Consider the following 14503-nt stretch of genomic DNA (forward strand, 5'->3'; position numbering starts at 1 on the left):
GCTGAGGGATGTGGAGCATCTTTTCATGTATCTGTTGGCCACCTGTATTTCCTCTTTGGAGAAACCTCTGTTCATGTCTTCTGCCCTTCTTTTTTTTCTTTTTAAAGACTTTATTTATTAAAGAGAGAGACAAAGAGAGAGAGAGAGAGGAAGAGAGGGAGAGAACGAGAGCGCACAAGCAAGGGGAGTAGCAGGCAGAGGGAAAAGTAGGCTCCCCACAGAGAAGGAAGCCCGACATGGGACTCGATCCCAGGACCCTGGGATCATGCCCTATGCTGAAGGCAGGCGCTCAACCGCTGAGCCACCCAGGCATCCCAGCTTTGTTTCTGTTTATGGAACTGTCAATACTCTATACTCCTCTGTGTTATTTCAAATAAAAGTCTTCATTTTATTTTTTTTAAGTCGGCTCCAAGCCTACAGTAGGGCTTGAACTTACAACCCGGAGATAGAGCATCGTGTGCTCTATTGACTAAGCCAGCCAGGCTCCCCACGAGTAAAAGCCTTTAAATGCACACAGGGTGTGATGGTGCACGGGGGGCCCACATCAGGCTGCCCTCAAGCATCTGACTTCCACTCACCACCAGGAGATCACATGCACGCCAGCTAAGATTTTATGTAAACATTCATATTCTCAGCTTCGTTTTTAAAGGGCTTCAAATAATAGCAGGAGACTGAGGATGCTAGAGACTAGATACGGCATTTCCAATGAAGTAATTTGAGAGCTAAGTGGAAGGGCACGTTGAAGTCATTTTCCCTTATTCTTTTTTTTTAAAATATTTTATTTATTTATTCATGAGAGACACACAGAGAGAGGCAGAGACTAAGTCAGAGGGAGAAGCAGGCTCCCTGAAGGGAGCCCGATGTGGGACTCAATCCCAGGACCCGGGGATCACGCGCTGGGCCAAAGGCAGATGCTCAACCACTGAGCCCCCCAGGTGTCCCAATTTTCCCTTATTCTAAATCTTGAAGAGAAGCACGTTAGGCAAGAACGAAAACCAGAGCTCTAGGTTTTCTAGTCTCAACAACGAATTCAGATTCAGTCATTTCCATTTGACTCCCCGACCAGCTCATTATCTGTCTGTAGAGTTATAACCAGGCTGCATCCTACAGTAACCACTTAACTTAAAACTAAACTTTAACCCCACCAGGGGGATAACTGTCATCATTTAAATCCACAAAATACATTTGGCTTTCAACCCTGCAACGTATTGCCTGTGCATGAGCTCCACTTGACTGAACTTATAGTTCCCAAAAATTGTGTCTTTCAATTTCCCTTATATCTCCCAAAATGTCAACTCTAGGACTTTGCAGATAAGGAACCAGAAATGATGATTTAATATTACGGCAAAGAGAAATCAGGGCCTAACCCACGTCGATTACCTTGTTAGTACATATTACGCCAAAGAAACGTAACTAGCTTATCTTGGAAAAACACAAGCGCAAGCTTATCTCTGTGTTCCCACTACAGAACTGATCGAACAGTCTGGTAACATTCCATTTGAGTTAAATAACGGCATTTATAAATGGTGTCACATGACCACACGTGCCATGCAAAGCTCTCAGAACCTGACGGTAGGGGTCAAATCCCATTCTAATGAAACAGATCTAAAAACAAAATTTTGGGATGTCATTTAATGGCCCATCTGTGGTGAAACTATTCCTTCCAGTTTCAGATGAAGCGCACAGCTCGGGTAACTGCTCATAGCCCCCGGCTCGGCACTTTCTCCTGTTCTGCACCCCAGGTCACTTGCAATGGGAAGGGCTCAGGACTCTGCCCCTCGGCCCTAACCAAGAGTCCATCACCCTCCTCCTCCATCTCAATTCCCTCCCAATGCACCACGTTTTAAAATAAATTCAGCTCATACGAGAATACACATAAAAATAGCGTGTGGACCCCCAACGTGCTCTTGCTACAGAAGCCAGTGCCCATGTGAACCGAACACAAAGACGACGACGACACCTGTTACACAGAAATCTGCCGATACTCATAGACTGATGTAAATGTGTTCATCACAGAATTGCTATGCTACAATCTGCTGGCAGAGAAACAGACTCGCGGAGAGTACTAGAAACTCGATGTCGAAATTAGATTCTCCCTGCAGTTCAATAGTAGTATTCCTGAAAGTGATCAATTCCCAAAGGGAAAATGCAGTCATTCCTTGGCTAAAAGGCATTCCATAAATGGGGCTCAACTACCATCTACAGGATTCTTATTTTAGGAAGTTCTTTACTCAAAGCCATTTTTCTCGCATAAGCACTGCAATCAGCAGCAATAACGATGCTCAAGGTTAAGGTGATGCGTCTACTCATCCTAGGAAGCCTTTAGTCTTCGATGTACATACCCACAGTGTGGATAGGTTTCCTATAGGGCATCAGGCCAAAATTGTATTGAAAAATCCCTCTGGCATGGAAGAGAGGCAAAGCAAACCCCATGATCTTCTGTAGCTTCTCCTGCACAGTTCGAAGCCATGAGCCTTCAGGGTTGTTAACTTGCTTAAATAGTTCGTTTTCTCCAAAAGAAAACACCGGGACCAAGGAGGCACTACAAATAACAAAGGGGGGAAGAATATGCATTTTTTTCAAGGAAAAAGATTTAAGTATTTTCTTCTGTTCAGAGGACTTCTGCAACATATCCCAACCACTTTCCAAAGTCCCCACATCTCCCTGTACCTCTAAGTTCACATCCTACACAGCGAAACCGACTTCTGTTTGAAACCCTTTGGGGACGTACTTTAGCAGGTCAATGACTCGTGGGATTTTATTCCATAGAAAAATCAAGGCCCCAGGAGGCTTCTTTTCTACCTATCGTTGGGGCCATGATTCGTTTGTTCATTGGGCTGGACGTTTATACCCTATATATATAAAATTTTGTATTTTTGTTTGTTTTTTAAAAAGGGATTCTATTAACTTATTATTTTAAAGACTTTATTTATTTATTCATGGGGGTGGGGGCAGAGACACAGGCAGAGGGAGAAGCAAGCTCCATGCAGGGAGCCTGACGCAGGACTCGATCCCGGGACTCCAGGATCACACCCTGGGCTGAAGGCGGCGTTAAACCACTAAGCCACCTGGGCAGTCCGGATTCTATTTATTTATTTGACAGAGAGAGAAAGAGAGAGAGAGAGAGAGAATGAATGAATGAATGAATGAATATGAATGAGAGGCAGGGAGCAGCCCTGGGAAAGAGAGAAGCAGCCTCCCTGCGGAGCAGGGACCCATGTGGGGCTCGATCCCAGGACCTGGGATCATGACCAGAGCCAAAGGTATAGGCCCAACTGACTGAGCCACCTGGGCGCCCCCTGTTTGCTTTGCCTTTAAAGGTAAGTTTAACTTCTGGCTCCCACGGGGCTGAACTCCCTCAGTGGGAAGGTTGTACCCATTTTCCATGAACATCCACATCTGCTTTCACCGTAAGGTCAGCTAAGAGGAAGTCTGCTTTAAGGATGAGAAAAATTACCTTATTTCTTGTGTTCATTTAATGATGCCTTAACTTCTCTACCCCAGGTACTGGAAACGAGAAGCGACTTACCCATGGGTCAAAGCCACTTTAACAAATCCTTTCCGCTGGCGGATGAACAGAGTGAATTTTCCAGGATGGGCATCCAGTGATTCTTCTGCACCCCCAAGAACAATGACTGAAATGTTTCCACCTCCCTCCTTGCTCAGCACATAGGACACACTTTTCTTAGAAACTGAGACTGACCCTTAATGAAGAAAACAAAAGGGCTTAAGTATTTAGCGTGTCTTAAAAATGAAAATATTCTTCACCATAATGTTCTATGACGTCAGTCATAGAACAATTTTAACAAAATTCCCGGCCCTGCTTACATTTGGAACAGCTTATATTTATAATTTTGTCACAGCCAGATAGATCTTTGGTAACATATTCCATTAATACGATCTAACATTTCGGCAGGTGATGGGTTAGGTCATTAAAATGTCACTTGTTATTAGATTCACCACTTATTTGGGTGGGCTGTACACTTGCTCGACTCTATGGACTCTATTCATATTGTATGATAAGTAAAAGGTGCCTTGTGCAGTTGTTCAGTGCACAACCTGCTTACCTGTACATGGTGGCCTTGACCACTACCACCCTGGTGAATCTTGGCTCAAGATCAAAAAGCATATCCTTTCCAAGAGGTTACACTGGATCTTCTGAACACAAAAGGGCCTGTTTTCAGATATCCTATACGGGTTGTTTCCCAAACTTAGATTTATAGTGTAAATGGTGTTTAAAAATTCAGACATTTGACAAATAACCAGATCTTTACATAGTTCCAAAATGTCTAGTCTGATTTTAGTGAATTGTTTATTGAAGACAGTCATATAATTGTTCAGTCTTTGTACCAGGCTTTTTCCCACAGAAAAATAACTTTTAAAGATTCCTTTTCAGACTTTGAACATACTATGTACTCTTGGAGGGAAATACCATGAAGTCTTAAAGGAAAAGAGAAAAAATGAAAACACAAGCCACTCATGGCCTGTATTTCAGAGATAATTGCTGTTTAAAGTCTTATCATTTTCTCCCATTCTTGGTTTTAACCATTTTCTTTGAGTCATACAAGAATGCGTCAGACAGGCTTTATTAAGACACAACACACTTCACTTCTCAAAGGAAAACTATATGCTCATTTTACTGTGAGATCCTATTACTGGGGGAACAGAAAATAATTCAGGATTCCGAGTGACCAACCACTTACTAAGGAGGCAGAGGGTGGCGGGGGTGAGGATAGAGAAGCTGAGTCTCAATGGGTTTGAACTTCCCCTGAGTTCAAGGCATCACCATTCTGCCCTGCGTGCGCTGAGCGGGAGCTGGAGGCATTACTTCCATTGGAAAGAGGGCCTTTGGGGCTACCAGACCCCGGCTCTCCTCTGGCCAGGCCTCCGGTCCCTCTCTAGGCTCTGCTGATAGGCCATCCTTAAATGCTGCTCGGTCTTAGGGCTCTAAGAACTGCGTATGTTCATTCCTCCTAAATCTCTATGTTGAAACCCTCATCCCCCGTAGGATGGCATTAAGAAATAGGGCCTTTAGGAAGTAATGGGGTCATGAGAACATAGCCCCCCAAATGGGATCTGTGTTCTTATAAAAAGAGGGAGGGAGGTAGGGTGCTGTCTCTCCGTCATGTGAGGATGTAACAGGATGGCTGCCCTCCAGCCAGAGAGGGTCTCAAACTGGACCCTGGATCTGCCAGGGCCTTGATCTTGGATATCCCGTCACCCGGTCTACAGTTCTGTGTTACAGCAGCTGAACTAAGACAGGCTCCTCCTTGGTCCATGATCCTTCTAATGTTATCTACACACGTGGACTCAACTAATACGTGTGCTGAGCTCTCCTAAATCTATCTCCTGGGATGTCTTCCTCCCATACTTCCTTTTTAAAAAAATTTTAAAATTTTTTTAGTTTTTAAAAAGGTTTTATTTATTCATGAGAGTCACAGAGAGAGGCAGAGACACAGGCAGAGGGAGGAGCAGGCTCTCTGTAGGGAGCCCGATGCGGGACTCGATCCCAGGACCCTGGATCATGACCCAAGCCAAAGGCAGACGCTCAACCACCGAGCCCCCCAGGCGCCCCTCCACACTTCCCATACTTCCAAGGACATTTCTACCTTGGTAACTCAAAGACACCTCAAACTCCACGTCCCTAAACCCGGTGCGCTGCTCTCTTTCTCAACGTCATTCTTGCAACATCACCTCTCGGAGAAACCGGGACCATCACCTACCTTGTCATCCAGGTCAGAAGTGCAGCTCCTCCCATATAGACCCCCCCCCCCCCCCTGCAGCAACCACGTCAACTCGTCACTCGTTCCTTGGTTCAACACACTCACTGAGCACCTGCTACAGGCCGGACGCCGTGCAGGTGTGATGACATGACACAGGCAGCTGCTCCCCTCCCCAGGACGCATCCAGCACGAGGCTCGTCACATCTACCAGCTGTTGCTCACACCGGCTCCTCCGAGCGTGCTGGGCTGTGGGGCCCGAGCTCTGCTCCCTGCCGACCCCCGAGGCACGCGGCAAGCCCTGGTGGACCCCGACAAGGACGGGGTCACCGAGACGGACCAAGAGGCACGGTCCGGACTTACAAGGGGCAGAGATCTCTTGGGTAAGAGCGAAGCAGGCGCTGCTCGCAAGGGACCTCTGCGACTCCGTTGGCTCCTTGCCACATGGGCTCGGCACACCCGGGGGCTGTCAGGCCGCGGCGGCAGCCGAGCCGGGCAGGGGTCGAAGGGCCGCCGTGGCCCAGGCTGTCCAAGCAACCTGGCTCGGGGAAATAAAGGGGGACTCCGCACACGCTGAGATCAGGACCCCCCTAAAGCTCTACCAGCCCCAAGGCCGGACGTTTTTATTTAGCTCTTCGGGTATCTCAAGCATGGCACAAAGGAGAAGACGGCGCGGCTGTCACAAGCCACACGGAACAGGCACGTTTCATCTCAAATGGCAGGGACTGTGGGGCCCCCACACGAGGCAGACTCTTAAGGCTGATTATATGCATGTGACATGGCCACGGGGAGGGGGTACCCACATACCCACATCTCTTGGGCCATAAATTGGCCACACCTGCTCTCCGTTACCACTACACCCCCAGATCACCTCTGGTTGGAATCAGCAAACAGGATACTGTGGATATATTTCTGTGCTTTTTTGAAATTAAAAAAACTTCCCCTTTCTTTTTTTTTTTTCCTTTTATAAAAATAACCGAATCAAGGACCACAAACCACGGAAGGGATTTTTTTTTTTTTTTTTTTTTTTTTTGGCGCCTATGGTAGTTTGGAGGTTCTGTGCACCCTCTAGAGGCCAGATGCAGTGACGGTCTGGCTGGACAGAGAGCCCAGGGCCATACATGGGTGAAGGTCCATCCAGAGGACCCAGCCAGCGATCCCGGTCTGCCCGGGGCTTAGTGATTTCCTATCTGGTGTGTTAGGACAACGGAGGCTTGAGAAATAGAAAGAAACAGAAAACCTGGAAGACCCTGGAAAATTCTATCTCTGGATATGCCACTGAAATATCTCTGAATTTGCCATCCTGAAATTACAAATTTTCCAAAAGAGGCTCTCAACTTGTCCTTATACTCTGGAAATGCGAGGCCATGATAACTAACACGCGCAATGACCACGAACATAAAGCGGTCTGTAAGGAATTGCAGGTCACGCTGGGTCAGGAAGGTGGTCAGGTTGGAAAACCAAACAAATCTGAACCCCTCAAATTGAAGTGAGAGCTGTTAACTCAAGCTTAGCCTCTGGGGACACTCAGAGAGTGTCTTCTTAGCATCCCAGCTAAATTTTATTCCTGGAATTGGTAGAGTCCTGGTTTCATTAATCAAGAGTCTTCCACTAGCTCAGAGTAAGCAGAATAGAATGAACTCATTTCTGAGCCAAGTTATAGTTAATCTGGGAAGAAAAAGACGGGGTAAGTTTGCTTAGTTTATACACAGCCATTGCTTCAAGGCATGTGGAGGACATTTCCCACCTCTGAGGCTCATAAACACATGCAAAGTGCCTCCCCAAAGGCGTAATCTCTCGCTTGTTTGACCCAGGATCCTTTTTTCCCCACATCTGGATGCACAAAATGCATTCATCAATTTATATGCTTTCATTGAATTAACATCTACTGGACATTCGTGGAGTCCAGGCACTATGCTAGACACCTGGGGTGGAAAAGAAAGACACAGTCTATGTCCTCCTGGAGCTTCCAGTCCAGCGGGGGAGCCTAGAATCATCTGAGCAGCATATGAGGCACCAGACAGGGCTGCAGACACAGGGTTTGACGAAGGAACTGTAAACCTGCGTTTGGGAGGGAACACCCTGTGTGGTCCTGCCACCCGACAACGCTGTAGGAACAGTGACCTGCCTTCACTTACCGCTAGTCATCAGATATTCTCGAAAGAGAGGACACCGGAACCAAAATGGGAGCACGTGAAGATACGCAGTGAAGCCAGGAAACAGCTCCTCGAAGTCTGAATGATTCGTACAAAAATTTCCAAAGGCTCCAGCAACAAGCACTCCGTGGGGGTGAAACCCAAATATATAGTTGTGACTTGGATCCAAATCCCAAGTTTTGATGAGCTACAGTATATAATGAGTTTAAAAAAAAAACACAACAACACAGTCCCAGATTAGTTTCCAGTAAGAAACAAAGCAAAACAAAACAATCTCATAATTAGTTTTTATGTCAAAAGGAAACGGGAAATACGACTTGTGTTGTTCGCTGGGTTAGAGCTGTTTCCAAATTTACAAACTGTTTCCTGAGCCCAGAGACTTGAGAAATTAATAGAAATAAATAGAAAACCTGGAAGACCTTGGAAAATTCTCTCTCTCCACAAAGCCTTCGAAATGGTGTCAATGTAGCTTAGGTCCCATTTAGTCACTTGGGCCAAAGAGAAAGGCTTTCTCCCTCTGGAAGGAGAAAAGCCTGACCTATCTGTGATGAAAACAAATTTCCATTCTTCTCCCCGCTCCAAGTAATACTACAGAAAACAAATGTACTCACGTGAATCGGAAAATAGTCCTTAAAATACCTCCAAACGGTCCAGCTTCTGACCCAGTTGGATCTCCTGCCTCCCTGCTCTGGGGTCCGCCAGTCAAGGCAAAGCCATGTCAGATAAGGGACGTAGAGGAACCAATAGTTGTGCACGATCAGTACCACGATGATTCCGATGCACACCTGCGCTGTAGGAACGGGGAAGACCTCAGGGGTCAGGTCAGTTAGCATCTGCTCACTGGACTATATAATCAGGGGTCCACGGCAGGGGGACTTAGTTCACAAAGTGTGTTAAACTGAGCCTCAGTTCGAGGGAGCTAATACAACAAGACAGCAATGCTATCGGGCCATTTAACATTTATTGGATATTTACTACATGCCAAGTATTGGATTGTGTGCTCTGCCAAAATAGTTTCATTTAATCCTTTTTTTGTTTTTAATTTTTATTTATTTATGATAGTCACAGAGAGAGAGAGACAGAGACACAGGCGGAGGGAGAAGCAGGCTCCATGCACCGGGAGCCTGATGTGGGATTCAATCCCGGGTCTCCAGGATCGCGCCCTGGGCCAAAGGCAGGTGCCAAACCGCTGCGCCACCCAGGGATCCCCTCATTTAATCCTTATGCAGCTGCAGTATCAATGGAGCAGCCACAGTCCTTTCCGAAGAATTAAAAATGGCAGAGAGAGGTTGAATGAATTGCCCAAGCCCCAGGGAAAGGAAGTGGTTGTTCTAAATCCACAGTCCACTCTCCAAGCCCATGGTCTATACCACCTCCCTGACATAATTTTTGGAGGAATCATTGCTGAACAAGGAACGCAAAGGAGTCCCTGCTACAAGTATTCACCTTGCTGGGCAGCCGTTAATTGTGTGCCCACAAAGAGGGAATGTTCTTTTTTTTTCCTCCCCCAAAGATTTTATTTATTTATTCTGAGAGACACACAGAGAGAGGCAGAGACACAGGCAGAGGGAGAAGCAGGGGAACCCAATGTGGGACCCGATCCCAGGACCCAGGGGTCACACCCTGAGCTGAAGGCAGACGCTCAATCACTGAGCGACCCAGGTGCCCCCGGAGGGAACATTCTAGCAACAAACTCTGTTTTCAGGAACTCCATTGCCAGAGACAGAAATAGCATAGGAGGAACTCTTTATATCATAGCTCATCTATCACGACTTGCAACATTTCATTATGACAAAGCAAAACCCAAATTGTTTATGCACCTACTGACATAACTTCAAATACATGAAGCAAGAATTGACAAAACCTGCCCTGGGTAGTCGTCACGAGAATGTTTGCCTTAAGGTACTGCGTGCAGTAAGCCAAGCCAGACATTTTCCTCTTATGTCTGTGCTATCAGACACTAAAAAATACTTCTAGAAAGAAAGATATGGGGTGCCTGGGTGGCTTAGTCAGTGAAGCGTCTGACTCTTGATTTCGGCTCAGGTCATGATGTCAGGATCCTGAGATTGAACCCCAGGTCTCTGGCTCCACACTCAGCCAGGAGCCTGCTCAACATCCTCTCCCTCTCCCCCACCCACCCCCACTTGCATGCTGTCTCTTAAATAAATAAATAAATAAATAAATCTTTGAAAAAGAGAGAGAGGGACGCCTGGGTGGCTCAGCGGTTGAGCATCTGCCTTTGGCTCAGGGTGTGATCCCAGGATCCAGGATCGAGTCCCATATCGGGCTCCCCGTAGGGAACCTACTTCTCCCTCTGCCTGTGTCTCTGCCTCTCTCTGTGTCTCTCATGATTATATAAATCTTTTTTAAAAAAAAAAGAGGGAGAGAGAATTATATTAACGAGAGAGAAAGAGGGGAGCGTAACGTCATAAAGCTTGGCACACAGCACGCTCTCAATAAATGCCACCAGCTACTGTAAGGAGTATCCTGGCTCTTCCTCCTCCGTTACGTGCTGTAGTCTTGGTTTTGGAGCTGACTTCCGTCCCCCAAACTCCTGCCTACTGCCTGTCAACTGTATTACAGAGACTTTTGTTCCCAAACCATCATGGTACCTGATTAACAGCACCTTGACCTATCACAGTTTTGGAAATTTAATTTTTTTTTTTTTTTTTTTTTGCCAAAAATCACCCCACGTATATTTCTGGAGACACAGAAATCAATAAAGAGCCCAGTATCGGTTTAACCTAAATACAGAGCGGACCCCCATGAGAGGACCGGGCTGCTCTGTCTACGATAGGCCAAAGTTTGTGCACTTGGCCGCGTGCAAGGTTAAGGGAGGATGCGCCCTCTCCCTTCCCGGGGTGTCCTGTTGCATTCTGGAACAGCCGGCGAAGTTTCCACGGCCCCAGAAGCACAGCCGAACACGGTGTCCTCTGCCCTCATTCCTACCAGGATCATTTCATCTTGCTTCACCTGCTCCCCTCTGCCCAGGGCCCAGGGCTGACAATTTGCCACTGTTGGTTAATGTTCCCTTTATTTTACTAAAATGTGTAAAAAAAAAAAATGTGCAAGAAACTCAGAAAGGTCTCATCACCCCGGGGCTCTACGCTACATCAGGCGAGGCTGGATGAAGGAGGGACAGAGGGGGACAGTTCCCTGCGGCGACCGCCTCCCTGGAGCAGCGTCTGTTTCTCTCCTCATAACCCTCACGGCGCACAGTCCTGTTCCCATTCTGCAGATGTGGAAACTGAGGCTCAGCGATTTTTTTTCTTTTTTTTTAGGATCCAAAGGGCTTGAACCCGGATCTGCCAAATTCTTAAACCTACATTTTTTTAAAAAACAAAAAAACAAAAACAAAACCAAACTAGTCTCAGCTCATGGCAACAGCACCGTAAACTTCCAAGTCGTTATCACAAGCGCAGCAGCAGGCTCGGAAGCATAAAAAAAAAAAAATCAGGCAAACGGGAGGTTTCTGTTCTCCTCACTATGATAGAGAAACTGAGACCAAACGCATATGAACTTAATCTGAACCAAGAAGAGGCAAGAGCAGATCCGGAAACAGGGTCCGCCGGCTGCCGGGTCAGCGTTCCCCGAACCCAACCCCACACGCACTACCTGACCGCGTGTCTCTTCAGCAGCCACTAAACGTGCCACCCGGTGGCGGGTAGGCCGAGGATCCGGGGTCGGACTGCCCACGCTGGAGCCCGCCACCGAGCAGCCGCCCGGCCTGCGGCGGGTTCTTTTACTCCTTGAACCTCAATCCCTGCACCTGTGACCTGAGCCCAGCACATCACCTGCCTCCAGGGACTGCAGGGATGTAAACGCGGAGAGCCATGGGCCTGGCCCGCAGCAAGCACCTGACCAACGGGCGCCAGCATCATAGCAACTGTGTTCACCTTTACACCATTACACCTGCAGAGAGCGCAAAAAGTAAAAGCAGGTAAAATATCACCCACCTTCTAGTCACTCAACAAAAAAAAGTATTGTTAAAATTTTCCTTGCAGTCTTTTTTTTTTCCTATGAACAGGTTGTTTCCTTAACATGGTTGATCACATTTTGAAAAAATTTTCCATATTGGGGGGACACCTTGGTGGCTCAGTGGTTGAGCATCTGCCTTTGGCTCAGGTCATGACCCTGAGGTCCCAGGATCGAGGCCCTAATGGGCTCCCCACAGGGAGCCTGGTTCTCCCTCTGCCTGTGTCTCTGCCTCTCTCTGTGTGTCTCTCATGAATAAATACATAAAATCTTAAAAAAAAATTTTTTTTCTGGGGCAGCCCTGGTGGCCCAGCGGTTTAGTGCCGCCTGCAGCCCAGAGTGTGATCCTGGAGACCTGGGATCGAATCCCACGTCAGGCTCCCTGCGTGGAGCCTGCTTCTCCCTCTGCCTGTGTCTCTGCCTCTCTCTGTGGGTCTCTCGTGAATAAATAAAATCTTTAAAAAAAATTTCCATATCGTATCTCTCGTGATGACCTCACACTGTTTCATATCATAAATCTGGTATTAAAACCTCTTCATAAATGGTATTTTTTGATGGCTGATGGACATTCCATTGAATGGGAATACCAATTCAACCATTCTTTTCTTTTTGAAAACATGGGTTTCTAGCAAATTTTCTCTCTAAACATAATCTCGCATAACATTTCCCCACATTTCAATTTATTTCTAGCGGACAGTCAGTCAGTAAAACCCTGGATCACCAAGCATCAACACCTGTCACTTGATACACTTTGATCCTTCGCAGTCCAAAGGAGCTGTTCTAATTTTAACTCCCACTCCACACATTGCATACATTCTTTAATATTCCGTATCATGAGCAGCACCAAAATAGCTTTTGAAATCCCATGATCCTAAGTCGGATGGAAAGAAGAAAACACCAAAAAAAAACCAGGTGACCAGATCACCTCTCTTTTCTATTCTTAGCTCATTAAGCAATCCCAGGTAACACGACTCTCCTGAATTGGAGGTCAAAAAGATACAAAAGTCTACCCCAGCACAATGTGCAGTTCTCAAAACTGAGGTTGATACCTTCGAAAATGGCCTTGATCCACCCACCAGGCTGCACGGAAGGCCTGACATTTCAGTTGCTTCAACTGAGGCTAATGTTGAATGGAAAGCCCCTCGCCAGCCTCTATCTTTCATCCTCCGTTATAACCTCACACCCGTATGTTCTACTTCCTCTACATCATCAGGAAGCTGCTTCCCCCTCACTTTTTATTGAGGTGAAACTCACATAAATTAACAATTTTCAAGAAATCAATCTGGTGACACTTAATGCATTCACAATGCTGTACAACTACCACATGTACCTGGTTACAAAATACTCAGATCACTCAAAAACATAACCCTGAACCCGTCAGGCAGTTATTCCAATTCCCTTCTTTTATGCCCCAGCCACCACCAATCTGCATTACGTTTCTATGGATTTACCTGCTCTAGGTATTTCATAGAAATGGAATGATCCAATATGTAAGCTTGTGTAGACTTTCACTTAACATCAGGTTTTTGAGGCTCATCCATCTTGAAGTATGTATCAGTACGCACCTATCGTATGAATATGTATTCGTTCTCCTTTAGGGCTGAATGATGTCCCCCCGTATGGGCCATAAGACGATTCGTTTACCCATTCATCTGTTCAACAGTCGTCATTCAACATTTGGGCAGTTCCTACCTTTTGGCTCCTGTGAATAATGCCGCATGCCCCACCTGCCTCAACAGTACTAAACGTCAGAAATGAGGCTCGGCCAAAACGTAGGGCATTGTCGTTAAATGTAACATCACCAATAAAGGGACAAAGTGACATGATGCCTCTTGATATGACCTAACGGGAAATACGCCTCTTCACCTTTGAGATCTTTTTGCAAAAATGGTCAACCTGACTCAAATCATGACAACATAATTAGGCAAGTCCAGACTCTGGGACATTCTATAAGATAATCAGCTGGGGCTCTTCAGAAAAATACCAGAGTTACAAGAGATTAAAAAACAAAAGGTGGGGGGATCCCTGGGTGGCGCAGCGGTTTGGCGCCTGCCTTTGGCCCAGGGCGCGATCCTGGAGACCCGGGATCGAATCCCACATCGGGCTCCCGGTGCATGGAGCCTGCTTCTCCCTCTGCCTATGTCTCTGCCTCTCTCTCTTTCTCTCTCTGTGACTATCATAAATAAATAAAAAATTAAAAAAAATAAATAAATATTACTTAAAAAAAAAAACAAAAAACAAAAGGTGGGACACCTGGGTGGCTCCATCGGTTAAGCATCTGCCTTCAACTCCGGTCCTGATCCCAGGATGCTGGGATCGAGCCTGTGTCCTGTCGCCTCCCTGCTCAGTGGGGAGTCTGCTTGTGCCCCTTGCTCATTCTCTCAAATAAAATCTTAAAAAAAAAAAAAAAAACCCAAAGGTGTAGGAGCTGGTCTAGCTTTAAAGGAAAATTTGAAGACCGTTAAGGAAATCTGAATATGAACCATATATTAAATAAGATTATTATATCACTGACAAACTTCTTGGGTATGATATCTGGATTGTGATTATGTAGAAAATCCTTGTTTTCGGGACGCCTGGCTGGCTCAGCAGTTCAGCGTCTGCCTTTGACTCAGGGCGTGATCCTGAGGCCTGGGATCGAGTCCCACGTCA

General features: G+C 46.4%; 1 protein-coding gene across 2 annotated transcripts in view; it reads right to left on the reverse strand.

The window, feature by feature from the left end:
• The window catches only part of MOGAT1 (monoacylglycerol O-acyltransferase 1), a 37227-nt gene that overhangs the window by 12849 nt on the left and 9875 nt on the right, over window positions 1-14503 (reverse strand). For both annotated transcript variants that reach the window (XR_011998051.1, XM_026002069.2), the window contains exons 2-5: window positions 8488-8666; window positions 7859-8063; window positions 3530-3704; window positions 2343-2542 (exon numbers count right to left, since the gene is read on the reverse strand). Coding sequence is in view for 1 of the 2 variants with exons in the window: in XM_026002069.2 (XP_025857854.1) it covers window positions 2343-2542; window positions 3530-3704; window positions 7859-8063; window positions 8488-8666 (759 nt within the window). In the remaining variant the exon portion in view is untranslated. The remainder of the gene's footprint in view (window positions 1-2342; window positions 2543-3529; window positions 3705-7858; window positions 8064-8487; window positions 8667-14503) is intronic.

This window comes from Vulpes vulpes, chromosome 16 (assembly GCF_048418805.1).
Source record: "Vulpes vulpes isolate BD-2025 chromosome 16, VulVul3, whole genome shotgun sequence".
In the NCBI taxonomy this organism is placed as follows: domain Eukaryota; kingdom Metazoa; phylum Chordata; class Mammalia; order Carnivora; family Canidae; genus Vulpes; species Vulpes vulpes.